Source organism: Trematomus bernacchii, unplaced genomic scaffold, assembly GCF_902827165.1.
Source record: "Trematomus bernacchii unplaced genomic scaffold, fTreBer1.1, whole genome shotgun sequence".
NCBI lineage: Eukaryota > Metazoa > Chordata > Actinopteri > Perciformes > Nototheniidae > Trematomus > Trematomus bernacchii.
Genome location: NW_022987851.1, coordinates 1,905,627 through 1,931,751, shown reverse-complemented (window position 1 = coordinate 1,931,751; position 26,125 = coordinate 1,905,627). Strand labels below are relative to the sequence as shown.

Genomic DNA, 26,125 nt, shown 5'->3' with positions numbered 1-26,125 from the left:
GGACAATAAGAAACATTTAGAATAACTGCAATCTTGCTCTATCAAGGTGGCGCTCTATAATAAGTAATGGAATGCTCAGTTTTCACTCAAAGACCATCATGTACACATCTTTTACAAACCTCTCTTTCTCTTCAAGGGCAAGCACAGCAATTGTACCTCATCTTTTTTATTTTCTGGAAACCTATCCTCTTTTACTTTAGGCTAGGTAGCAAACACTTTTTGGATGTTGTCAGACTCTGCGATCGCATCAACACGTCTTGTTCCCTTGAGCTTACTTTTGCCTCTGATAGACTTTGTGATGTTCATATGCTAGACATCTGCATAAGTAACAAGGTCAGCCAGTGTTCACCACTCCACATACAATGTTTTATGTCAATTTGCTTCAGTGAGAACAAATGGATGTGAATGGTTTTGGAGTGCATTGATTATGGCTGTAGTTCATTATTGTTGATTGGCATCAGCAGCCCAAAGTGGGGTTTTTAACCTAGATTATTTCAGATTTTTATGTATAAAAAAATGGTTTCTACAGTTGTCCATGTTAGCTGTCAGTCCAGTGAGTTCCTGCGCTACTTAGCCCCACTTGGTACTGATAGGATGGATCCCGGATTGATATTGTACCCTGTGTGGGATAGGCTGAGAAATCTCTGTGAGGCCGGAGCGGTGACCCTGGCTTCTTGTGGTACAAAGGTGGATGCCCTGACCTATCTCTGGATCCCAGAACAGCTGGAGAGCAGGATGAAGAGGAGGATGAAGGAGGTATAACGGGCAAACCTCGCTGGACCGTAGCCGGGTTGTAGACCCCCAAGTCAGAAGGTGGTCGAGATGCCATTGATGATGTTGGTTGTGGTACAACCGGCGTGACTGTGGCAGTATTGGTGAAGTGAGCTGTGAAGGGCTGGTATGGCACACCCTCCACACCATAGCGAGGGTAGGGCTGCATTGTCGCCCACATGTTGCAATTTATTGAAGAGGGGTTAGTCAGGTCATCTGTATCCCCTGCCCCAGATCCAGACTCTGTTTCCATACTGCCATACATACAAGCTTCTCTAGAGGTGATTGCCTCAGTGCAGTAAGGATGGGACAGTAACGGCGACTCATAAGAGGTTGCTGAACGAAAGTAATGCTCCTCTGAAACTGCAGATGATGTCTCCAGATATGGCCGCTTACATCCAAGCTCTAGGTGTCGGGCGTTATCTGCAAAGGGATATGATTAATGGCATAGTTTCTTTTAAAACAGGAAGTACTTCATATGCACATCTGATTCTGTTCAATGGCTGAAAGCAAAGGGGCTAAGAACTTACCTCTGTGTTTGAAGCAGTGATACAGAAGGCTGGGATCTCTACTCTGAGGAAAGTGGTTCGAGATAGGATCTTGGGAGTCTGAGTTAGACAAAGGAACCCCAGTCTCATACTGATAAGGAGACAGTACTTGAGGGTGCCCTGTGAGAACTCCTGCTCCAAGCTTTCCTGCTAGGTGACTATGCGAGGAGATGAGCCTCTGTCGGACTATGTTCTTTGAAATCACTGGATATTCTTTCCTATACATAGCAGCAACAGAGGAGAAAAGTAATCAATCTACCATGCTTGCATTACCACTCAACACAGTCTTTCAAGGAGGCGAGCTTTGTTTTTTATATCCATACACAAAGGCTTCTGAACAGCTGATGTTTACGAGAGACTTTCAGTGTGCTAAATGGTCCTACAGGATCAGTTTTACTTTACTGGTTCCTTTTTGTGTAAACATACCCTTGTAGTCTTGAGACGCGCAGATCTCCTTCTTCACTACCCCGGAATCCTTTGGCAAACGGATTGTTTTCTATCTTAAGCTGAGTGATCTAGAAAAAAATGATTTTATTCAATTTTTTATATTAACAGTTAAAGTAATGCACCTCTATACAAACTGTTATCATTAAATGTGATCAATCTACACCTAAAAACATTCACTATACTTTCAAATCTCCATTTTAGTTAAACATGATATAGCTTCAGATAGAAAAAGGTTTTGAGTGTAACCCCTGTTCATCTGTATAAAAACAGGTACCACAAACTAGTTTTACTTTTAAGTGTGTAAAACTAGGAATAATGCATAATTTTATATTGATATCTTTTTTATGAAGTGTTTTAGTTGCTGTACCTTATGGTTTTGATAAGAGGTTACAGAGATGAAGGCTGTCTCATGAAAGACATGAGTACAGTAGGCAGTGTTCTTGGATCCAAAGGCGTTGTTTTCATCAGCTTTAACTATATGTAGTCTGGGCTGATACTTGTGCATAGAGTTCAGGATGATCTAGGAAGAGGATATAAGACATTTCATTTTTAACTTCTGAAAGCAGCGGTCTATGAACAGCCACTATTATGCGGTACACTTTATTTTTAACACTCTCACCAAATTACCCATGTTTACCCCCCCCATTTGACATTCCTAATATCATGCCGAAGGTTCAAAATATTTGTAATGATTGTGTTTACGCCTTTATTTGATATTATTCTGAGGCAAGAGGTTAGCTTGATAGGATACATTGTCTTTTAACTGTTAGCTTACATGCATGTTAAACCATGTATTTTACGACCCATTCCCTGTTTAGTTCCTCATTGGAATTGAGCCTTTCAAGTGCAGCATTGTTGGATTAGATAACATGCCTTTTCTGATCACAGTCAGACTTGATCTGGAACCTAAATATTGTGAATTATTAGAGCAGGTAACATTCGATGAGCGTGCTTCGTTAGGTTGTTTGGGTTGCTGCAGGTCAGCTCACTAATACCAGCCTGTTCACTGCAGCCGAGTGCTGAGCCAAGCGAAGCGTTAGCAACAGTAGGGCAGGGTCATCACTAGTCCAGCTCTGTCAGTCGTGATAAGCATCAAGCTCTGCACTTCGGTTCCCCTCCTCATTTGCCAGACATTCTCCTAAGGAGACTTAGACTCTAGGGGGCTCTCAAAGAGACACAAAGGTTGAACAGGGCATGGAGGGTCTAGGCTCAGGTTGAAATAAGAAAGGACCCTTGCTCACATGCTCCTGTTGAAGAAGATTCAACTTATTGTCATTACGTAGTACAGGTACTATGTAACGAAACGGTTTCTCTGCATTTGACCCATCCTAGTGTAAAGGCCCAGACACACCAGGCCGAAATCGGCCGTCTTCGTTAGTCGGACGACGAAGCGTGCCCTGTCGCCCAAACTCAATTTGGTGTGTCCCGAACCGTCAGCCGTGACACGCCTTATTTGGCCTTTCACGGCCGACGCATGGCCGATTCAACATGTTGAATCGGCCATGTGTTGGACACAGGCAGTCGGACCAAGAAACCACTCTGATTGGCTGTTCAGCTAGCGAATCAGTGCATGAGAAGCGAAACGGTTGCTTGGGAATGTCTTCCACAAGCAACACTCCAATGGCTGATAGCTCCAGTACCGCACGAAACGTGTTTTCGATGGACGAGAGTGAAAATGGAACGAACACGCTATTTGTTGTTTGTTTAGATCACGCAGTCTGTTCTTCTTCTCTGTCTTCCGGTTGTTGCCTCTTTTGAATGACGAATACACACTACCGCCGCCTGCTGGTAAGGAGAGTTATTGCCACTCACGCATGCGCAGTTCGTACGTGCTCGGCTGAAGTCTTGTCTTGTGTTCCAGTGCGACACATGGCCAAGACGCAGGAGAACACGGCGACGCAACAGTCGGCGTCGGCGAGTTCTCTGGTGACTGCTTGGTGTGTCAGGGCCTTTAGGAGCAGTGGGCTGCCATTATGTACGGCGCCCGGGGAGTAGTGTAGGGAACGGTGCCTTGCTCAGGGACACCTCGGTAGCACTTGGTCTTTCCGGGACTTGAACTGGTGACCTTCCAGTTGCCAAGCCAAGTCCCTATGGACTTCGCCACCACCGCCTGCTGAGGCAGGCTAGAGACACACAGATAAGCTATTGGCTCATTCACCGGAGGCTCTCTGTTGACCTTTGTCTGCTCTGCTGTCTGGCTGCTGTTTGAGGGTGATACTGGAGACTCTTGGGTGACGGTCAGAATGTACAGGGACGATCAGGGTAGCCTTCCTCAGAACCGTGAAGGGCTAAGGAAGGTATTTGCTTTCATCTACCCCTTATAAAAACATTCAGGCATAATTATTTGCTTTAACTGATATGTTATGTGCCTGCAATTAGTTGTTGAGGGACATGAATAATTAATTTACCATAGCATGTAATGACCCAACCATATAACTACACAAGAATGTCAATATTGGATGATTCGGCAACACCTTGGTTACATTTTGGTTAATAAATAGTAAAGGTAAGGCTAGGGTTATGCAACTAAAACTGGGGGTTTAAATGTGATAAGTGGCCCTTTGCAGCATGTATTTCCCCCTTCCTATCTCAATAATAAACACAAATATCTATTTATGTATATACAAATAATCAAAGTATATAACGGCCAAGAAAATATTTTGTTAAGGTTATTAAAAAAGTGACTGTCTTTGATGGGAACCACCACCCCAACTTTAACAGGGTGCATTGGTACTAGATTGTCAGCAATTAACATAATTTGCTGTATTTTCCAATATATTCTTTTGATAACAGTCTGAATAAATCAAGGCACTTGATTATTCTGCATTTGGACAGGTTTAATGGTCGACATACAAGACTCTTGTCTGTTCTTTTTGATTGTACGACCCAGTCACCAGTGTCTGAAACGAGTTGGATTCCTCTTGACATCTTCAGGCTAACTAGTACATCAATATTCTAAATCACAGAAAACAAAAGATAATTTGTATTGCTGATGCTGGGCAGGTCCATTGTCAAGACAGGAAAATAATGGGTGAGAAGTTTGATGCAAGAATGAAGGAACTTGGGAATAGTCTCTAGTCCTGTATTATAGACCATAAAAGACGATTTCTATAGCATCAGATCCTAGTGTTCTACTAAAGGACTAGATTGTGCGGATCAGAGATTTTCAATTATGTATATGGCGTTGACCCGAAAATAGACTCGACAGGGCACAGAAGTGCGTTTTAAAAATGTTTATGTAAGAAATTACCAATATGGTACATTTTCTATTTGCACTGAACTCTACAATTGTGATTGTCTAACTCAAATGGTAGTCCTAGAGAAGGAGATGAGTGAATAGCACCATTGAATTATTAATTTGTACACATTCTGCAAATTGCATAATTAGTACTGAATGAGAGTTCCTTCACTCCACTGTGAGAAGCCCTGCCCTACTACACACCTCCAAGTCTGGGCGTCATCGGGGCTCTGCCTGGCCTCAAACTGGCTTTGTCCTCATTACTCACCCTTATCACTGGCCAGGCACTGAACTTAATCTGACAGCAGGCCCCACCACTGATCTGAGAGGTTATGAACCTAATGAGCCCGCCCATTGATGAGATGGCTTTAGACAAGCTAACCCCGAGTCCCCCTGGGGAGCGCTGCCACAGTCACACTCTTCACCTCCCTCTGCAGCCTCTGCCTCCTCAGTTTCTTTTATCCTTTCTTAAAAAATCTTCCTGTGAAAACACCTTCACCTTTTGCTGTTTTGTACATGTATCAACAACATTTTGGCTGTTGGTTTCTACTCACTGCAATATTTCCTAAATTTGGTCCGACAGTTCCCACTAGTCATGACATTTCCACAAATTGTGTTCAGGACACATGTGTTAGACAGTTTAAGTCTGCAATATAACCAAATTTTGTACCACTAATTACTAAGTGACGACACCATTCTAAAGCTATGTTAGGAAATGTTTCCATTTTCTCATACTGTATCTTAGCAATCAAATTGTTGAGTAAAATGTCATCATTCATTGTTAGAATAATATCAAGATCAATAATCCAATACATTTTCTAATAACATTAACCATTTTGTTGAGTTATGAAAAGTACTTATAATCTCTGCATGTACTCACATGCCCAAAAGGATCTAGGTGATTGTTGGTTAACTTGAGCTTCTGAAACGACACCAATTGCCTCATCCAGTGAGCTCCTGTGGCGGGGGAATCAGGGTGCACATAGAGTCTGCCTGGCATTGCTGGTTCGGCCTTGCCAGCCACCATCCTGAAAAACAGATTGAGAGACGTGCAGAAGCAAAGTTTGATAAGTAAAAGACAAACTAATGTAATGTATTCTATAGCCATTGTCAAGAGGTTAACATGAACCAAATCTTATTTACAATAATGGAGCAATATATAGGCGTATATTACCATTGATCTTAACCCTCACAGTATTAAATCCCTTAGACTGGTGGGGGGGGGGGGGGCTCTGTTAAGACATCATTACTTATTATGCTTCTCCAAGGTGTCGCTGAGAAACACCAGAACCCACCATGGCCAGGCCATGCCAAAAGATCAGAAGCAAATGGCTGTTAATTTATTTATTTTATGTTCTTTTCAGCTTTTCTTGGCAAAACGTTGTTGTTTTTTTCCACCCATGGACAAACGGCAGTGCTAGTTCTGATGTCAAACTGGTGGATTAAGAACAGCAATTGCAATGCCTCCATATACAAGTGCAACTGCAAAATTACTGAGTTCAGTCTTCTTTTTCTTTGTCAATGTCTTATCTCTACCCTGAATGCAGTAAGGAACTCTAGCCCCAACCAAGGCTTAGTTTATTGTTTGTAAACCACAATTGAAATAATTAACTGCATTTAAGAATGACATTGGAAGGCTAGGTTCACTATGCCTTTTTGTCCTTTCCAGACGAGTCGATTTTGTTTTCTTTTGTGATTATGTGTGGTTTTCAAGAGATTTTAGTAAATGTTGTGCATCTTTGGTGAATAACGGGAATGATGGTTATCTGAGGAGCCAAGTTCTTCTTTAATAAAAGGATATCATTTACCTAATATAGGCATGATTAAAGCAGCAAGTAAACATAATGTATCTTACTCCCTTCTTTTCATGGAGATAGGGAATGTAGTGTCATGGTTTGACACCGCAATCCATTTCTGTGAGAATGTTTTTCAAACAATACATGTAAAGTTGTTGTTATATTTATCATACTGATGCACAATGCCTTGTCAAAAAATGCCTTGAGCATTGTTACTAACCATCAGCACAACCTATTTCTAATGTTAATCATAAAGTTGTTACCATACGAAAGGGTGTTTTTATTTTATTTGTATTCTTGCATTGGACACACATTACATGTTACTTGTTACACACAAAAATATATACTTTTTTATTAATTCCGTGGTTTGAAGAATATTCATAATTTGCATATGATGTTCTTGCCTGGCAATAAGGGTTGGGACGCAACATGGGACTGGTATTACTCTAGCCCAGGGGTGTCCAAACTACGGCCCAGGGGCCAAATGCGGCCCACGGGACATTTTGAATCGGCCCTCAGCAAATTAAAAAAGTATAATGGAATACGGCCCACAAATGAAACTTGAGCTTTTCTTGTATTGTACTTATTAAATATATCTGTAAACATATATTACACAGTAGTGTTCATGTGTTAATAAGACCAATTTACAATAAATTCAGTCAATTACATTTGAAATTATGTTCTAACAAATCTAAGTCGATAAGAAAAAAGCCCAATAACTTATATACATAACAAACTTGAAATATACCCTTCCTATTTCCTCTCATGATAATCAATCTGGGGCTCCTGTTGTAAGGGATGAGCTGTTAACCAATTCAATGAAACTCTCTGTAGAGCTGGGATGTAGGCTGTTTATTTTTCTTAAAGCAGATTCAAGTATCAAGCATAATTTACCTACTTTTGATTGATTTAGCTGACTTATAACTTAACTTATGAGGCAGTATACCTCATCTCTAGTGAGCGGCCCAGCCCTTCGATTATTTTTCTGTATGTGGCCCTCGGTGGAAAAAAAAACTTTGGACACCCCTGCTCTAGCTCTTAGTCCTCCATTGCTAAGGCATAATGATTCAACCCTAACAGGACAGAAGCCAATTTTAAATGTCTAGTGTCAGTTGCTTAAAAGACATAAATCAATTAAATAAACCCAATGAAATGTTAAATTGGGACATGCTGAAACATGGTCTAGAGAAGTAAAGTCAGCACACTTCTTAATGCCAGATACACAGCGATGTCTAACATAAGCTAATCTACTGGTTTGCAGGACAACTAAGGCTTTAAAAGAAGGCCATGAGGTAACCTTCAACAAAGGTCATGTATGGCTTTGCAATTGCAAACTTACCACTTGTTATCACAGAACTTGTAGCGATGGTCATCAGCTGGAACAATGTCAATAAGTAGGATGTATTTCGTTTTGGGGTTCATCCCAGACACTTTAACCTTGTAGCTGGGAAACATCCTCCTGTTGAAAAATATGAAGGAAATGTGTTAATTTATGGCTTCTACGTAAAAGCGAGGCAGTAATTGATTTAACAATTGAGTAACAAATAGGATCGGATTCAAAAATGTTTAGCACCAACACACATTTCTTAATAGCTATTATTGTGGTTGGAACCTTTCAGAAGGATTTAGAAAAAAAACTGCATTTGCGCAGGCAACCAACTTCAGGGACTTTGAAACCCAAAGGTCTGTATTTTTTAACATACTGCAATAATCGTCTTTTAAAGGGAGGATCCAATGTGCCCATAAAAACAATTATGTATGAAGGATAAGTGTAGTTTTGTCACTGATAGTGCAGGTGAAGATCCCATTAGCTCACTGTAGCTCAGTGATGTTACTAAGGGATTGGGACCAGGAAAGAATCATAGATGTTGTGTCACAGTGTGATGAGTGAGGCACTGCTTTCTCTTAAGCCTGAAATCACCTTGACCTTAACATACAGTGGACGAAACCTACTTGTATACAAATAACCCTTCATAAGCACATTATAGAATTAACCCAACTTGCTAAAAATTCCATCATCATGTTTCTTGATGTTGTCCTTGGTGTCAACATCTCTGGCCTTGTAGTGATTTGTCTCCTTGCAGGCATTTATATACGAGGAAATTGAAATCCTCTCATACTTGTGATACTGAGAGGCCATACAAAGTATGGGAACACGCTGTATCTTTCATCTTTTAAATGCCTCCAGACTAAAATAAAGAATATGTTAATATAGCACTCAAAGCCATAAAACACATGAAGGGAGCTACCTTTCCTGACCTCTTCTGGGAAACCAAAAACGTTTTCATCCCATCTGCCCTAAAGGATATTTCGCAAAGGGCTCTGCACCCCTTATAAAGCCCTAAGTGGTTTTTAATGGCACCCGAGATCGGACAACAGTTTAGATAGCCGACTCCTCATTGCTTAAGAGGGTACGGTTCAAAAAGGCCTGCAGTTTATCTGAGAATGCTACCCATGGCAACGTGTTCAAACATTGGAGGACACTCTAGAAAGCCTTGCATACTTTCTTGGAAAATGGCGTGGCATCAAAACCCCAGTCTACATATTAACTGTTCCGATTGGTGCAAATGCCCTTCTTCAAAGGCTCATAGTGCCTAACACCATCTGATCATGTTACTGTAAATACTCTGTCGCGTAAGATAGAGAGAGAGAGAGGAGGGGGGATTGAGGCAAGGTAATTTAAATCTCTCTCCCTGGCCTCAAATCCAATCAGTAAGAGAGATCAGTCCCAGTATCATCCTCACTGAAAGACGGGTTAATCTTAGAGGAACATTCAAAACAGACCTCTTCTCATCTCTGGCTCCGCATACACCCTACAGACAGAGCAGATGAAGGCCTGTGTCAACAGATGTGGCCATTGGCTTTGTGTAATATGGCCATGACTACCTAGTAAAGGGCTTTGCCGCTCACTCGACTGGCTGTTGAGCCAGACAGAGGAACTGAATGCAACACAATCTTCAACACAAATAAACGTTGAATAAAAAGGTTTCTTTGTTCTTTGGGCTAGAAACAAACTAGGTCGTACTACATGTCAGTTGACCACGTCTTCGGCCAAAGTGATTTTACCTTTTCAGAACAGCAACACTTGAACTCATAGTTAGCGGGAGAGGCAATAAATTGTAACATGCTTACTTTTACAACTCTGCACACCGGGCTATTTGCAGAGTACAGGGGGAGGGTTTTGGGATTATGATTCAGGAAGTTACAAAAAAGGTGGGTCAGAGAGTGGGTTGCAGACACAGTTAAGTGATCCAACACGCTCTTAGTTACTTAGGCTTACTCAACCAAGTGTATGACGAGTTTAAATAACCCAGTTGAACTTTGATTTGTATTGGAACCAATACATCTCAACCATTTATTGTTAAAAGCTTTGATTAAATAATAGTACTGTCACTTTAAAAAGAATAATCCATAACATGAATCTAATTTTCATTGATTGGAATGCGTATACCATGTTGTAAAATTATATTTTCTTTTCAAAAATGTTGATGAAACACTGTTGATAGTCAAACATGTTGCATATTTGCTATAACATTTACAATACGAGAGCTATGTCTTTAACATCTCTGGTCAAATTAGGCCAATGTTGCAATTTGGATTAACGAGATGAAACATTTATTTTTGAATTCTACAATACATCATACATACTTTATTCTGGAATTGCATATCTGCTACATCAACAAAAAATCTTAGGTATTGGGAATCTAGACAACTGATTTCCAAAGGCAGACATCATGAAGGCATACATATACATACGGTGGTGTGACTAAGTGAGTGCGTTTAAGAGGAGCATGATAAATGGAAGTTGGAGAGTGTGTGTATGATATCAGTGTCAGGGTGTGTGTGTGTGTTTCTGTGCCCAGCCAGCTGTTTCTCTTAACAATCCCACATGTTTAGGCCCTCCAGTGATCCATTCCCTCTCTGGGAATCTCCAGTACCACGGCAAGATCAAAAGGAGTGTTGGGGGGGATGATGAAGCGCTACAACCTAGTAGACTCGGCCTATTGTGGGCGCCGGATTCCTCTTATCAACCAGCCGCTGCTTTCTTGACGGGCTGTGTACAAAAAGGGAGAGTGAGGGAAGAGCTGCACTGGGTGCTTTGAAGAGGGAGGATTATGCCTGCACAATGACACTCACAATAACAAGTCTACTGGTCTCTGTAGGTGCTGCATGGAAGACGACGGGGCAAATTTCATCCCAGAGTGTTGGGAAAATGTAGCTAGCTGCTCTGCATCTGTAACTCCTCCCCTGCCACCTCTGCACTGACCCTTACACGTTACAACTATGGGTCTCAAACCCTTTTTCAAACCAGCACACCCCATTACTAAGATTCACTTTTCCCCGTTTCCCAAATATTTTTGATAAAGCAGATTGACAGTTTGAGTATTTTACATTTTTATTCATTTTTGCACATACAGTGCCCAGTGTTTTACATTGTTTCATAATATTGATCACATATATACTTTTACATTTGTGGATGATTTTTTATGCAAATATTTCCATTTCTTGTTCTAAAGCCTGCTAGTTCTGGCCACTCTGCTCGTGGGAAACTCACAAGCATGAACAAGTGTTGTGTACCTATAACAACAGGCAAGCGTGGATAATATTTCACAAATTATATCTTTCTCATAAACACATATTTAACATGGTTTTAATATGGTGATTTAGATACTATTAGGTTTATGATAAGGTAGAATCCTCTTTAATTGATGAGTTATTAGCTTCATCCATTTTGACTTCATCCATTTTCATCCATATTAGAAGCTGTTTTCAGACATGGCTAAAAAATGTGATGAAAACAAAGGAATCATGACTCTTAGCAGTTGAATCTGACAGTCAATTTATCATATAATGTTTGGAATGATACCCCTAACACTTAACATTTTGACTTCATTTCATTTCATTTCAAACCTTTATTTAACCAGATTGGTCCCATTGAGATCATAGATCTCTTTTTCAAGGGAGACCTGAAAAGTGCATTTCAACCTTCACTCTCAGACTTAAAGCTCAACACCCTTCAGATCCACATTGCATGGACCACACACTCAGTTGAACCTCCAGAAATGTTTATAGGTGTGGCTAGAGCGGGCAACTGAAAATCTTGGGTGGGCACACTACAACCAAAAGAAAATTCAGGAATCCGACTACTACTACAAATACTATATCAATATGAGCGTTAAAGATTTTCTTTACAGAATACTCGGCATTTCTATGATTGAGAGTCTCTGTTGTGCCCAACATTGTTAAGGTAGCTAGCAGCTAACAGTGCAAACAACGATAGCCGCAGTATGAGTGCATTGCAGACAGCGGCCATTAGCTAGCCACACAGGGATTATCATGCACTAAATGCATGGGTCACCTATGTAACAAAGCACAGGGAAACTTGGTTTATAACACAGAGGGAGTCAAATAAATATATTGTTATAATTATAACACAGATGGAGAGTGACTGTCTTCTCTGCTCAGGTAGATATAATTTCAAAATAACTTCATTTATTTAAATGTTGTTTGCTTAATGCTCAGAATGTTGTTTAACCTTTCAGGAATTGCATTTAAAAAATACTTTGGACTTATTTTACACTTATTGTTACTAATCATGTGATAGATAGTTACAGTTAACATTTTGAGTTCCAAAGCAATCTTGTGTTAATGTGTTATGTATCTGTGTCCATAATTCTTCAAATAAGCTATTTTTTCTTTTCCCTCAAAACTCAAATACACATTGTATTAGGGTGACCATGGCACACACTGACTCTTGGCCATTGATCTTTTGTTTTTTCACTCTTTCTCCTTGACCTTTGAATTTTTCTCATAGAATTGAACATTGCTCACCATCTTCTACTGCATCATATGCTGAAGACTGACTCTTTAAAAAATATCCTGTATGAACTTCTCCCTTTCTTGGTTATTTTTACAATCTGGGTCTCATTGTAATTTACTAAGAAAGTGAATGTAACACATAGTCATTGCTAGCCACAGGTGTACAGGGGAATCTACAAGACCAGAACCCCAGAGATTATAACAATGTAAAACATGTTCTCTGTTTTACCCATACTTTTGGGCTGTTGCTTGTTGGCTCTGAGCTGCAATTTGTCATGGGCATTGTTTTCATTGAAGGCTGTTTTAAACTGACCGAGGCCATAACAAAATGTAGAATATTGTGGGATGTGATGTGAGACAAAAGGACGTAAATCTAAGCAGTGGGATGCATGGTAACCCTGCAAAGAAATGTAAAATAAAGGCCCCTCACCCTGCTGACAAGTAACTTTAAATCGCCCAACCTATGAAAGCTGAAGCCTGTCTCTTCAATTATGTAGATTATTTGGGACATGTTGAAAGATTGATATGTTCCAAGAAATGATTGCGCTGTTGTCAGAAAACGTTTTAACATCTGACTTACACTTGCTTGCTGATACATTACATTAATGCTTAGTATGAAGTGTTTTAAATACTGTTGATAAAGGTGCAAGACTGTAGACTGCCCACATTTCTTGACACAGTTCCTTTATACCAGGGGTTTCCAACACGTTGATCGCAAGCCCTCAATAAGTAGCTCGCCAAGCAAATCCAAAATGTAAAAAATACACCAAAAATAAAGGAAATGTAATTAAAAGAATCTACCCTATGCATAAACGAAACCTCAATCATAGCAAACTCTATCTACTTACTACAACTCTATATCTATCTAACACCCCTCCTCCCCCCACCCCCCACAATGAATATCGACCAATCACGTTCTTGCTTGATTTGCGGGACCAGCGTTGCAGTCTGGAAGAAAAGCAATGTGGAGCGGCAGCTCACCGCTTCATAAGGAGTTTAACCTTTCCTTCTGGCAGATTCTACACAACACATCAGCCTAGTCATGCCAGCCTATACAACACATGAGGGGCAGAGTTTTACTGTGTGTGTGTTGCAACTTGCATATTTATTGCACTTGACGCACACACACGCATGGCGTAATTTCCACTGGGGACAGTCCCCCCCACTTTTCGAAATCCCGTTTGTTTACAAATATGTTTATTTTATTTTTTTAACGCAAGCCGTCATCGCCACGGAGGACCACACAGCCTCTGTGAGCGAGCGAGACAGAGAGAGAGAGAGACAGAGCACACCTTTATCTATTTAATATAGTTGTAACAAATAAAGTAAGAAATCATTCCAATGTGTACTATATTGTATTTAAAAGGGGAGTGATTAGTCAAATATGCATAAATAGAAAGAACAAATGCTAACTAAGTAACATAAGATAAGAATAAACCAGTTTAAATGATTTGTTATTGGTGATCATATTCTAAAGACGTTTGGATTATTGAAAAGTATACAGCTCCCTTTCATCTGAGTGTTGAGAGCTGTATCCATGAATTCATTCTGTGCTCAAAGTGCACCAGATTGATGCATTTCACTTCAACATTTAAAAAAACATCTTCCCGGGGGTGCATGCCCCCGGACCCCCCTAGAGGAGGTGAGGACTCCCCTAGAGGATGTGAGGTCCACCCCCAAATAAAGCAGGTTAAAATAATTAAATGTAATACATGTTCTTTTAGTAAACACTGAAAACGGGTCCCACAGACCCAAACAGCCCACAAAGGTTAAAGGTAAGCATATAATAATGTTAAAATGTGCTAAATATATACACTGCAAAAAACAAAAAAAAGAGGAGTAAAAGTAGCTCACGACTTGTTTTATTTTTTGAAAGTAGCTCTCATCCTAAAAAAGGTTGGAGACCCCTGCTTTATACCAATCATCCTTTCTGCCAGCACGCAGAAAAGTCCCACATCAGATTAATGTGTTGGTGGAAAAAAGTCCCTCATCGGACATGACAATCCAACCTAAAGCCATATACAAATGGCAACAGTTGACCTCACTATTCCCTGACTTTTCAGTGATGTAATTCTCTGCACTTTTATCTAAAACCAGTATGAAGTGTTTTGTTTTGTAAAATGATTTGGTCTGAAGAGTTCTCTTGTTTGTGTGGCATTCCCCAGGGCTGATTTCTTGGGTAAATACAATTTCCTTGAAATCAACATGGGGCTAGAATAGATTGTTGTTGTTTTATAGATTTGATTTGGCTTATAATTATTATTGATTAGATGTCAAAATAGTTATAAAGACACCCCCTTAAATTGCCTAGCTGACTCTTATTTTCCTACATATTTACCTCCATTGTTAAGCGGTTCATAACTTTATATTGTTCCTAGTCATGTACTGCCATTGTTACTTTAATCAGCCAGTCTGTAGGGACTTGGCTTGGGAACCGAATAGTTGCCAGTTCAAGTGCCGATCGGACCAAGTATGGAGTGTGCACTGGTACTTTTACTCCTAATACTAGGATCGGTTAAAGAGAACTAATCAAATATCTTATTCCAAATGTGGTTTCTGCTTCATGATTTAACTTCTGACTCTGATAGACACTGAGAGACATTGTCACTTGTTGATGCCATATTTGACAGATTTTAACAATCCAGTGCAGATGAGACTCTCAGAAGCTATTGACGATTACTTCACTACAACTGAAAACAATTAAGGATAATCTTTACATGGTTTCCGTTATTAATGTGTCATAATTTATTGTCTTCATAATTAGAATATTCGTTCGAGAAGCACTGGAAATGACTCACATTACTGAAAACGTACACAATGCTGTGATTGACCTTATGTTCTTCCCAAATGTCAGTATTTTACTTTTGTACAACATCCAGATTCAAACATGACCATAAAGGTTCTGACCTAAGGTTCTACGTGCACAATGGAAAACTTGCTTTTATATTTCAGTCTGGTGTGAGTTCATTATCTAAGAAGTTGCTTTAGGAGGTTGAAGCCATGTCAGTGTGACCTTCAGCATGTCTACAGCAGACTGACAGTAGGTAAACCCAGACAGGTTTTCCCAGAGCAGCTGCACAGCTAAACTAGCGCACCGCCCTTCAAAGGGCTTTAAGGATTCAGAGCCCACTTTATCAGCTGGACAAGGGAAAGCCCATCTCTTACAGTTATGCAGCATTAAGGAAAAAATGTGGTGACCTTTTACATTTTGTACTAGAAAAAAAAACATCCCATGAGGAATGATAGGTGGAGGTCGCTCTGAGAGTGTACTCATTCTCTGGTAAATGTCCAAAGGCCTCACTATCTAATCCTCGGGTCGCATTAAATCCAACAAGTCGAGCAGTCATTTGTGTTTTCAATTATGTAGCTGCAGGAACTTTCTGTCTCTTCCTGAAAAACAAACTTATAACTGCTATATGTTACTATTAGCTCTTTAAAACAGATGCTCACAGAAAGGCATGGTACTCATTTGACGTACTAAATCCATCCCTTGAATATCTCCGTATTTTTCCACAAATGTAAAAGAAACAGGAGCATCATTTCATATGCAATTTGAATAATAACATATGCAACTTTTTACAGGTTTCTATAGATGTCTTAGTTAAAATTCACAGATATTTGTTTAGGCAATGGCTTATTTAAAATAATCAGAACTATTTATGATGACTGAACTCTAGTGTTAATGGTGGAATGCTACTTGTAAAAAAAAATGGTGTGTAAAATACCTAATGATGTACTAACCATAATGTTGAAGTAATTAAATATTCCTCATACTTCTGCAGTTTTATTTAAAATTCAGGACTTTTACTCCTAACAAGCTTTTAACTAAGGTAAAATATCTGAATACTTGTTTCAGAAATGATTTACTAAGCTTACTTCTAATAATAAAATATATAGATGAGCTATGCTTACATGGAAGTAAGCATACACATAAGTCCACAAACCTAGTACATGCAAAACATGGTTTGCATTACTAACCTGCCTGCTTTAGTAATGATCATTTCCGTGCCGGCCTCGTGGAAGTTCTTCCACAGCTCCCTCTCGTGCAGAACAACCTTAATGTTCTCAATGTTCTGAAAGAAGACACAAATCACTGTTAAACAAACACACACACACACACACACACACACACACACACACACACACACACACACACACACACACACACACACACACACACACACACACACACAGACTGACACACACCATCCCATGGCTATTAGAAATATGGCATCGAGAAAAACACAATTTCATTAAGAAGTTCTGCATACAAACAAACATGTCAAATAAAAAAATACACTCTATCTTTTTAACGCACTTTATTGATTCACACTTAATGGACATCTGGCTTTATGTACTGTTGGTATTATAAAACATTTTAGTGTAAACAGATGTTTCCGCTGTTTATTTCTCATCTGAATCTCGCTTCGGAAAATATTTTGATTCTTTTTTCAGGTCAATCAAAAATCAACATGTCATTCCATTTGAATTAAATATAGATAATTATTCATCTTTATTTCAATAAGTGTACAAACTGCAGCCATTAGATGCATCAGTTTGTTTTGCCGTGTGGACTTGAGGGTCTCCTTGCATACCTGGTCAGGCTCACTGGAGCTGGGAATGCTGGGAGCTGTGGACAGGGCCAGTCGGGACTGGTCTGTAAGGGGGTCCCTGTCCCCACCAGTCTGCACCCTCATAGATTCATCCGTCACAGCAGAAAGCTTCTCCTGCAGCATCTCTGCAGGATTTAAAAAAGACTTGAATTACTATCATAGTACATACAGCTCAAACAAAAAGTGTATATGTGTTATATACTCTGTGTCTTTACACTGGCCTTCTCAAAGAATTTGACGTTGCTGTTAGCCGTGTATCGAGACTGTAAATATAAACCTGCAGGCTGCCAAGTTTTACATTAATCTGTTAGCTGTCAATACAATGCTAAATATAACATAATACCTTAGTCAAACAAGCATTCTATCAACCTCGTGTGATGTAGACTTGCTTATGTGACAACATTTATTTGGAGGGTTTATTAAATGTATTTATTTAATATTCCATGTTCCATTTTACTCTCTGGATCTCAGTCTCAACCTTTTTTTAAATAATTTATAAACACTTTACTAAGTAGTTTGTTGTATTATCATTATTATATTAATTGTAAAAATTACTCATATTGTAATTAGATCAATCATAGGAAATATTATTATTTTAACGATGATGAGAAATATTGTTCTTGTTGATGTGGTTGTTATTATTATTATTATTATTTATTCTTAAGTCCCTCATATTGCAATTAGACAACAAATATTATTAGCATTATTATAATTATAATTCATACTGTAGTTACAATGCTCAAAATCTAAATTTGTCATCAACATTTAACTTAATTCATCATTGTGTTAATACATTTCCCTATTGCTCGGTGATGATATGCCTTTTCCCAGACATATTTAATTGTTTCTTTTTTGTATGCAAGAGAGTAACAATATATCCTCTGCTTAAAGGTGGGGTATGTAATTTATTTCAGAAACACTTTTTGTTATATTCCATGGAATGCTCCCGATAGCAATGAATATCTTAAGTGCTTTGACAAAAATTCCATAAAAAAATGTCATCTGTGGAAGCCGTAATACTGTAAAAAGCACGACCAATCATTTTAGCCAGCCCGGCTGAAATAACTGGATGGCCTACCTGCCTGTCAGCCTTCCATCTGTGCACAAACTTATCTCGTGCCCTCATTGGTCATGTGCACGTTCGTGTGTGTTGGAGGAGGGGCTCTGTAAGGAAGTGGCAGATTTTTTCCGGCTGTGTATTTTCAAATTCTAGCGATCTCGAGCTGGTTTCTCAAACTTACCTACCCTACCTTTAATGTAAACTGAAGTAGAGTGTTGATGTTGCAGTGGAGCTATCATCTCACACTTTTTCACCACACTGTTAAATTAATTGAAATATCAAATATTTAATTTAGAGCATAGACTCCCTGTCTTCTGTAATACTATCACATGTCTTGCTCTGGAAATGTCTGCTGAGGTTTTTCTAATATAAATCCCATTTCCCAGCGGACTCTCTGCTAGTTCACCGTGTAGAGCCGTTAACTTTTTTAAAGGAGGATTTTGACTCCTCTTTTTATCGTCACGCATGTACACAGCACAGAACACACAAAGTGAAATGTACACTGTGCATTTGACAAATCATAGATTTAGGAGCAGTGGGCAGCTTCTCCATATAGGCCTACAGCGCCCTGTCTGTCTCTCAGTTTTCAATAAAAGCAAAAAGGCCAAAAAACTAAATAAATCCCATTTACACTGCAAGCCACATGTGTTTTTGGTTGAAAGGTGTAATCAGAATTTCCTAAATTAAGCTAAGCTAACCTGACAAATTGGAAATACTGTAAATGTCAAATCATAATTATTTTTCTCATCTCAGCCGTTTGAAATACAATATTGTACACTATTCAGCAAAAAAACAAGGACATCTGTTTAATGGACTAAGTTTCCAGATACCAGATGCTGTTGTTTGTAAAGAAAAGTCACTTGGAGGTGGAAGATTCACTAACTTGGGTATTTGTGGTTTACATTTTAGGACTCGCACATCCTTAAAATCTTTCACAGGTTCTAGATCGAAAAAAGCAAAAATAAAACAAAAGACACAATGTTTAAAGCTCCAATCTTTTTAATTAATTTCAGTTTTTAACACACTAGCCGATGCCAAATTGGACCAGGGGCGTAAAGTGTGTGTCTGGGGGCCCTTCCCAACTTCTTAACCCGGCCCCCCCCTTACTTCTGCTGACCTTGCTCAGACCCACCTTTTAACTTTATACCTTTATTTTGATCTCAATGCACACAGACATATAAAGTAGGGCTGTCAGTCGATTAAAATATTGAATCGCGATTAATCGCATGAATGTCCGTAGTTAATCGCGATTAATCGCAAATTAATCGCACATTTTTTATCTGTTCTAAATGTACCTTAGAGGGATATTTTTCAAGTTTTTAATACTCTTATCAACATATGAGTGGACAAATATGCTTTATATGTTTGTTTATTATCATTTGAACAATGACAAATATTCTCATGAATATTAACAACCTCTGAACATTACAAATATTCACCTCAATTCAACCTGGAACCTCTCTCATACAATAATACAAGTGTGTGTGTGTGTGTGTGTGTGTGTGTGTGTGTGTGTGTGTGTGTGTGTGTGTGTGTGTGTGTGTGTGTGTGTGTGTGTGTGTGTGTGTGTGTGTGTGTGTGTGTGTGTGTGTGTGTGTGTGTGTGTGTGTGTGTGTGTGTGTGTGTGTGTGTGTGTGTGTGTATGTGGAGACACTGTAATGGATCATTGGAGCTATGTGCAGCTCAAGGCATATATGCTCGAACGGGAGCTGTCTGGACGCTGCAATCAACTATCAAACTATCCGTGGTGAGTGTGCTGACTTTTCGTACAATGTCCCACTGTCTGGCTACCTGCAAAGTCAAGTGCTCGGCGCAGTTGTCGGCGAATTGTCGCTCCTCTGTTTTCATTGAAACAGCTCCTTATATCCGTTAGCGCAGCTAGCTAGCACCAGATGCTAACAACAACAACAACACGTAAGGTGTGCCTCGCTCGAGTCGCGCCACACATACACACACCCTCCCGGTCCTCCCGATGGCCAGTCCGGGCCTGCCGGTGAGCGTGGAAGTGTGGTCTGCCACAAGCGGGCGGCAGGAGCGGGGCTGTCAGCATCAGCTTGTAGATGGTATTTTAAACTCGATGCGCTCTGAAACTACGGGGCGGCCGAGGACAAAAAATACACATGCGTTAATCGCGTTAAAATAATATTTTTTTTTTTGCGTTAACGCGTTAGTAACGCGTTAACTTGACAGCCCTAATATAAACGCAAACATACACGCAAACACACTCACAAGGTTGAAAAAATACCACTTCCATAAAGGGAAACCGCATATTAAGCTAACATGTTCAGCTACCACAATTGAAGTGTTTTGAAATATTGCTCTGTACACAGTTCTTTTAACCACTCTCATGATAATTTAAATAGCAGTGGCGAGCCGTCAGGGCCCTCTAGGCCCTCTGTGAGGGCCTAAGATATTCCAAAAAATAATATTTAAAAACATTAAAAAAAAAAGATTTTTTTTAAATATATATTTTTTTAATATTATTTTTGTTATATTTTTCATTAGTTTTACCGAAAAAAAACTTGATTTAATTGTATTTAAAATAACATTTCCAAAGAAATAAATCCTTCGAATCTGCCTGTTCAGTCTCTGTTTGAATGTGAAGGGTTACATGAAAGAAGCTCGTCTGGCCCTCTCTGCGATTCACAGAGGGCCCGCTATAGAGTGGCGAAGTCCCTCCCACTTACTTCCGGGGTATGGGACCTTATTCCGGAAAAGTTATGTATTGAAGTCAATGGGGAGAGAAAACTTATCTTTCGATCCCGTTTGAATTGTGCCATGAATTACACATATGATGTTTGTCAATCTTAAAAAATCATTTCCATGTCAAAAAAGTCACAGTTTGTCGTAAAACTGTTGAAATATAAGACTATGAAAAATACGTAACTAGAAAGACTACAAATCCCAGAGTCGCGTAAGTGATGTCACAATTGTTTACCTCCACCATTCAGATACCTAAGATCAGCGCAATATAGATATAATCTATCTATATGGCGCTGGCTAAGATAAGATAACTTTAACAAGATGCCTGTGTGCTTAGTACCAGGTTGTTATTATACCAGCAATGGGTCTTGCTCGTTCTTTTGCTTCCCGTCTGATGAAACGACCAGGAGTGGCTTGATCAAGTTAGCTACCTAGCTAGTAGCTAGCACGTTAGTTAGCATTACAGCCTTGTCATTTTTATTAGCCTTAACATGAAGTAACATTAAGTAACCCAAAATGTTAAACAGTAAGAGTAGTAGTCATATTTCGTGAACCCTTTGAATAGTACTGTCACCAGTGTGATCATTCTATAATACACCATTTAATTCCGGGGGAGAAATGCTAACGCTAACGTTAGCATCGGCGATCTTTTCTACTTCATGCTATCTGCACAAATGGTTGACATTAAACATTAAAACGACCAGGCAGTTCAGAGAGAATCAAAGGAAGGCAGGCTTTGCATGACATTCTTCAGGACGTGTTTCATTGTGGTGATAGTCAATCGTTTGTTGACAAGACAGTAGTAACGGCCATCTTGGTGACGTGTGTGGTTGACCAGAGATGTAGTTCATTGAGCCTTTCACACAAACAAATGTGTTACTTCACAGTTTTACGACACATTTTAATTTTTTTGACTTGCAAAATTATCTTTTAAATTGACAAACATCATATGTGTAATTCGTGGCACAATTCAAACGGGATCGAAAGATAATCTTTCTCTCTCCATTGACTTCAATGCATAACTTTTCCGAAATAAGGTCCCATGGGGCTCAACCGGAAGGGGAGGGACTTCGCCAATCTATAGTAACTGAACGAGAGAGTAATGTCAAATGACAGTACAATTGACCAATCATATCTTCCCTCTAAATGGGTGGGTTTTATTATCGCGGACTTTATGACAAGTTCCGCCCGCTGTGAAACTTTTCTTGTTTCCATAGCAACAACAACTTCCTGTCAACAGCGTGAACTCGCCTTCAAAATAAAAGCATGCCAAATTACACTTAAGACATACAACTGCAACAAAAGTAACAAACACAATGCAATATCACTTTCAATGTCAAAGAACACAAATTGGCTTCACAGGTGTTGTTTTGTGTGGTAGAGGGTCGCTGTCATTGATGCGTTTTGCACCTTGGGCCGTTGTTTTGATATTCCGCTGAAGTATACGCTGTGACGTAATAACTCTTTTTTTTTCTTTTTTTCGAGGGAAGGGGTGGGGGTCAGAGGGCCTAGGTATAAAGCTCACGGCTCGCCACTGTTAAATAGTTAGATTCAATATGGACAGTCTTTCATTTAAACTTTTATAGAAACAGTAAATATATAAATATACGCAATACAAAAAAACCTACCAAATTATATAAGCTTTACAATTCTAAATCGCCACTAAGATTATGTCCATTTGAGGGTCTGCAGCCATTTGTCTTTTAAGCATAAATAGTCTTTAGTCATTCAGCTTAAGTCAAAAGGCTAACATGTTTTCATTGTGGACAGCCTTTATTGCAATGGGGCAAACTTTACACATCAGTTCAGCATTTCACTTAACTAATCTGCACCTGGAAAAAGGTCACGATATCCCGCACACATTTTACTGAGCTATACTTTCCAGTATCTAGAGAATCCTGGCACGAAGCCTTAGCAGCATATCAGACTGACATACTGTAATAATAATGTATAAATGCCATTGAGAGTGCGGTTTGGTATGAGAAGTACTGTCTGTGAACCTCGTTTATAATTTAATTGTGAAACACAAATGAAAGCAGTTTCAAACTAAATGGGTTAAATTAGTTCGAACAGGAAAGGACCAAAACCAATGAAAAAAAATAGTACCTTAAAATGGAGGTTATTATGAATCCTTGTCATCATGGTTGACACTCATAAGATCTTCTGTCTCACACACCTATAGGAGCACTGCAGATTGTCTCTCACACTGCTTCATAACCCAACATCTGTGTCTGTGTCTCATCCCTCTGCTGCACCGGGCTTCACGACTGCCTCCAAACTGCTGAGTTATTTTTGCTTGAAAAACTAAAAATGCGTTATTTTTTGGCCTACATTTCAAGGCATGTAAACACTTCACCCTGTCATATTTCATATTCTGGCTATCATTTTACTTTTACTCTCACCACAACTTCTCATCAGTCTTCTTAAACGCAATTACTGCCAATCTCTCTGAAGAAACTAGGAAAAACTAACCAAATAGGCCACTCTGCGTCAGTGTCAAACCTGTTGCTCTGTTCCCTTTTCCCCTGCTGTTCTTTCCTCAGGGTTGCACACAGGGCATGTGGGCCTGTAAACACAGAGCGGCCGCTCTCTCAGCCATGAAAGTGGAAAGGCACAACTAGTGTAAACTGATGGAGACATTTGTGAATGCTAATAAAGATAAGGGCTGACAGGGAAATGACCACAGAGCATTTTTTACAGTGTGAAACTGGGCCTTTCACTGGTGCTGTTTAACAGAGCAGCATGGAGCCTCTTTCTCTTTCTGTCACTCTCAATCTGAAATGTCTTCAAGGCACACACACTCGATGCCATTTTATTATGTCAGCACTGGAAAAAATATGAAAACAGAAGTTCTGTTTTAACACTCTTAAAATATGTTTGACTACAATTGTTATGTAAAGCTCCACTGTTATCTTATTGGCCACCACCAGTAGCCTTACATCACATTATGCACTGTCCACATTATTCACATCCTTTTTAAAGGAGTCTACAGAAATCACAGTGCATACTTAAACATGAAAAATGCTTACAAGGACTAAAGGGCGGGGAAAGATATGCGTTATGGGACGTGAGAAGTGGTAACAGCTGCAATACATTCAACTACCGCCATTTTGTGTCTGCAGCTCTGATTCATAAAGGCCATAGTATAAACAGGGGGGAGTTTTATGGTCTGTACGACGAATACCTAATACGAGATGATGGATCAGAAATTAGGTTTAAAAAAAAAAGTAGGCTACATTTTCCAACATCTCTTTCAACTGTAGGATATATTGTGTTTCATGACACGTCAGTGCAACTGCAATAATGAAACTAAATGAATATTGGAAACTTGTTTAGGATTAAAGCCGGGATCTGGCATTTAATAAACAACATATATATATATTTATTCAAAATGCAAAGGCCACTGTCACAGAAACTCCCACGCTGACTTCCCAATCCTGCTCCATAGAGAACATACTAATAATAATAACACCAAATGTCATGTCCAGGATTATGTATAAATAGGCCTAATTACGAAACGAACACGAGAACCATATTCTTTTGAAAATAATATCAATAAAGAAATACATTTAAAAATAATCCTAGCCTATATATTCAAATGGCCATCTGATAATACTCAAATAGTTTAGCAATACAATGTAGCCTATATAATAATAATAATAATACAATTGTTTAGCTTAATATAAAGACCGTATTGTTTTGTAAATAACACCAATTATTTTTTGCATTAATTAACTTGATAATATTGTAATTCTACTATGAAATATTGTGGAAAAAACTCGTATTTAAAACTAAAAATGAGCAATAAGAAATGCACAGAAAAAAATACAAAAGGCAGCCTTAGTTGTTTGCTGGACCCCTCCAGCCCATCTCACACTCCTTCTCTCATCCTCCTCCGTGGCTGCATAACTGTCAGATTAAAATCTTCATCATCAGATTGTCGTACCGTGGGAGCTCAGTGGGTCTAAATATCGCAGCTGATTTCCCTCACAGGGGATGACACTGTATTTCAAAGCCCCTAATACCGTAATACACCCCCTGTCTATAGAACCGACAGCGCTGTTTACAAGCAAGCGGATAATGATCAGATAATGACTTTACAGTGCAGATTATCAGGAGCCGAGTCTCTATACTGTACCTCATGCGGTCAGCTATCATCTGCTTAAATCCATCCCTGTGCACCGCGGCTTCAGCCTGCTCTCAGCGGGGAGTCCCCTTCCCTCCGCGGCTACACGTGGCTTTTAAAACGTCTGTTCTGAAGCGGGAGTATGGAGGCTGCAGAAGCGGCTGTCTGCTGGGAAGTGTCCACTGCCTTAGTGCCTTTCAGCTTCTCCTGCACAGAGATGCGTTCTGCGCCTGCGCTCTCTCTGAGTTCTGAGTGGGGGGGGACTCACTGACTGTGGTGTTTTCTTCTTGGAAACACACACACACACACACACACACACACACACACACACACACACACACACACACACACGCACACACACGCACACACACACACAGTGACACACGCACACACACGGTTCCCTAGCTCACATGAGTGTGAAAGCAGCAGGGAGAAAAAGTGATTTGTCGCCCTGGTTCTCTCACCGGGCTGGCCCTGACGCTGCAGCCGGGGAGCATTGCCTCACAGGCGGACTGTGACTCCTCTGGGCCTCAGTGACATCCAGTCCAACTTCACAATTTATTTGTTTTATTAATTTACAATCAGCCAAAACTTACAATACGTTTACTGTACAATTATTTCTCCAATGATCTTGTTTTGCGGGCCAATATCTATTGGTCATTGTTATTTTAATTGCCTGCATGGTCTATATTTGATACTAGCCTACCATCAAGATATGCAGTGAACCGTCTTCACTTCGTTACTTCTGGACAAACTCATGTTTACTTGACACATGGCTTACCGTGTAACTGTGGCACAGGCATGGTCCAAATGCACAGATGCATCCACAGCTAATATATCCGAAATAAAATGTCACTTCTAGTGCAGAAAACTACTCCACTCAAAAACTTAACTGCATCCCACAACTTCCAAGAAATGTTGATTCTTCGACAATCCACTTAAAGAATGAGGCCTAGGCCTATGTATATTATTTGTAAGAATAATTTACTCCAAAACCCTCTGT

The 26,125-nt window shown here is 39.6% G+C and overlaps 1 protein-coding gene across 1 annotated transcript; it reads right to left on the bottom strand.

Moving 5' to 3' along the window:
* Nucleotides 1–538: 538 nt before the first annotated feature.
* tbx4 (T-box transcription factor 4) lies at nucleotides 539–25,217 on the bottom strand. Its single transcript, XM_034113318.1, has 9 exons — nucleotides 25,135–25,217; nucleotides 17,216–17,358; nucleotides 16,599–16,693; nucleotides 8,140–8,259; nucleotides 5,885–6,032; nucleotides 2,134–2,286; nucleotides 1,746–1,834; nucleotides 1,302–1,537; nucleotides 539–1,194 (listed from the first exon to the last, which is right to left on the bottom strand). Exons 2-9 carry the CDS (start codon nucleotides 17,354–17,356, stop codon nucleotides 539–541), a joined length of 1,638 nt encoding a protein of 545 aa, XP_033969209.1. The 5' UTR covers nucleotides 17,357–17,358; nucleotides 25,135–25,217.
* Nucleotides 25,218–26,125: the final 908 nt, after the last annotated feature.

Coding starts and splice junctions, on each gene's coding strand:
- tbx4 (XM_034113318.1), bottom strand. CDS start 17,356: ATGCTGCAGGAGAAGCTTTCTGCTGTGACGGATGAATCTATGAGGGTG. Junction 16,694..17,215: donor GCTCCAGTGAGCCTGACCAG/GTATGCAAGGAG, acceptor GTCTTCTTTCAG/AACATTGAGAACATTAAGGT. Junction 1,538..1,745: donor CGCGTCTCAAGACTACAAGG/GTATGTTTACAC, acceptor TGCTATGTATAG/GAAAGAATATCCAGTGATTT.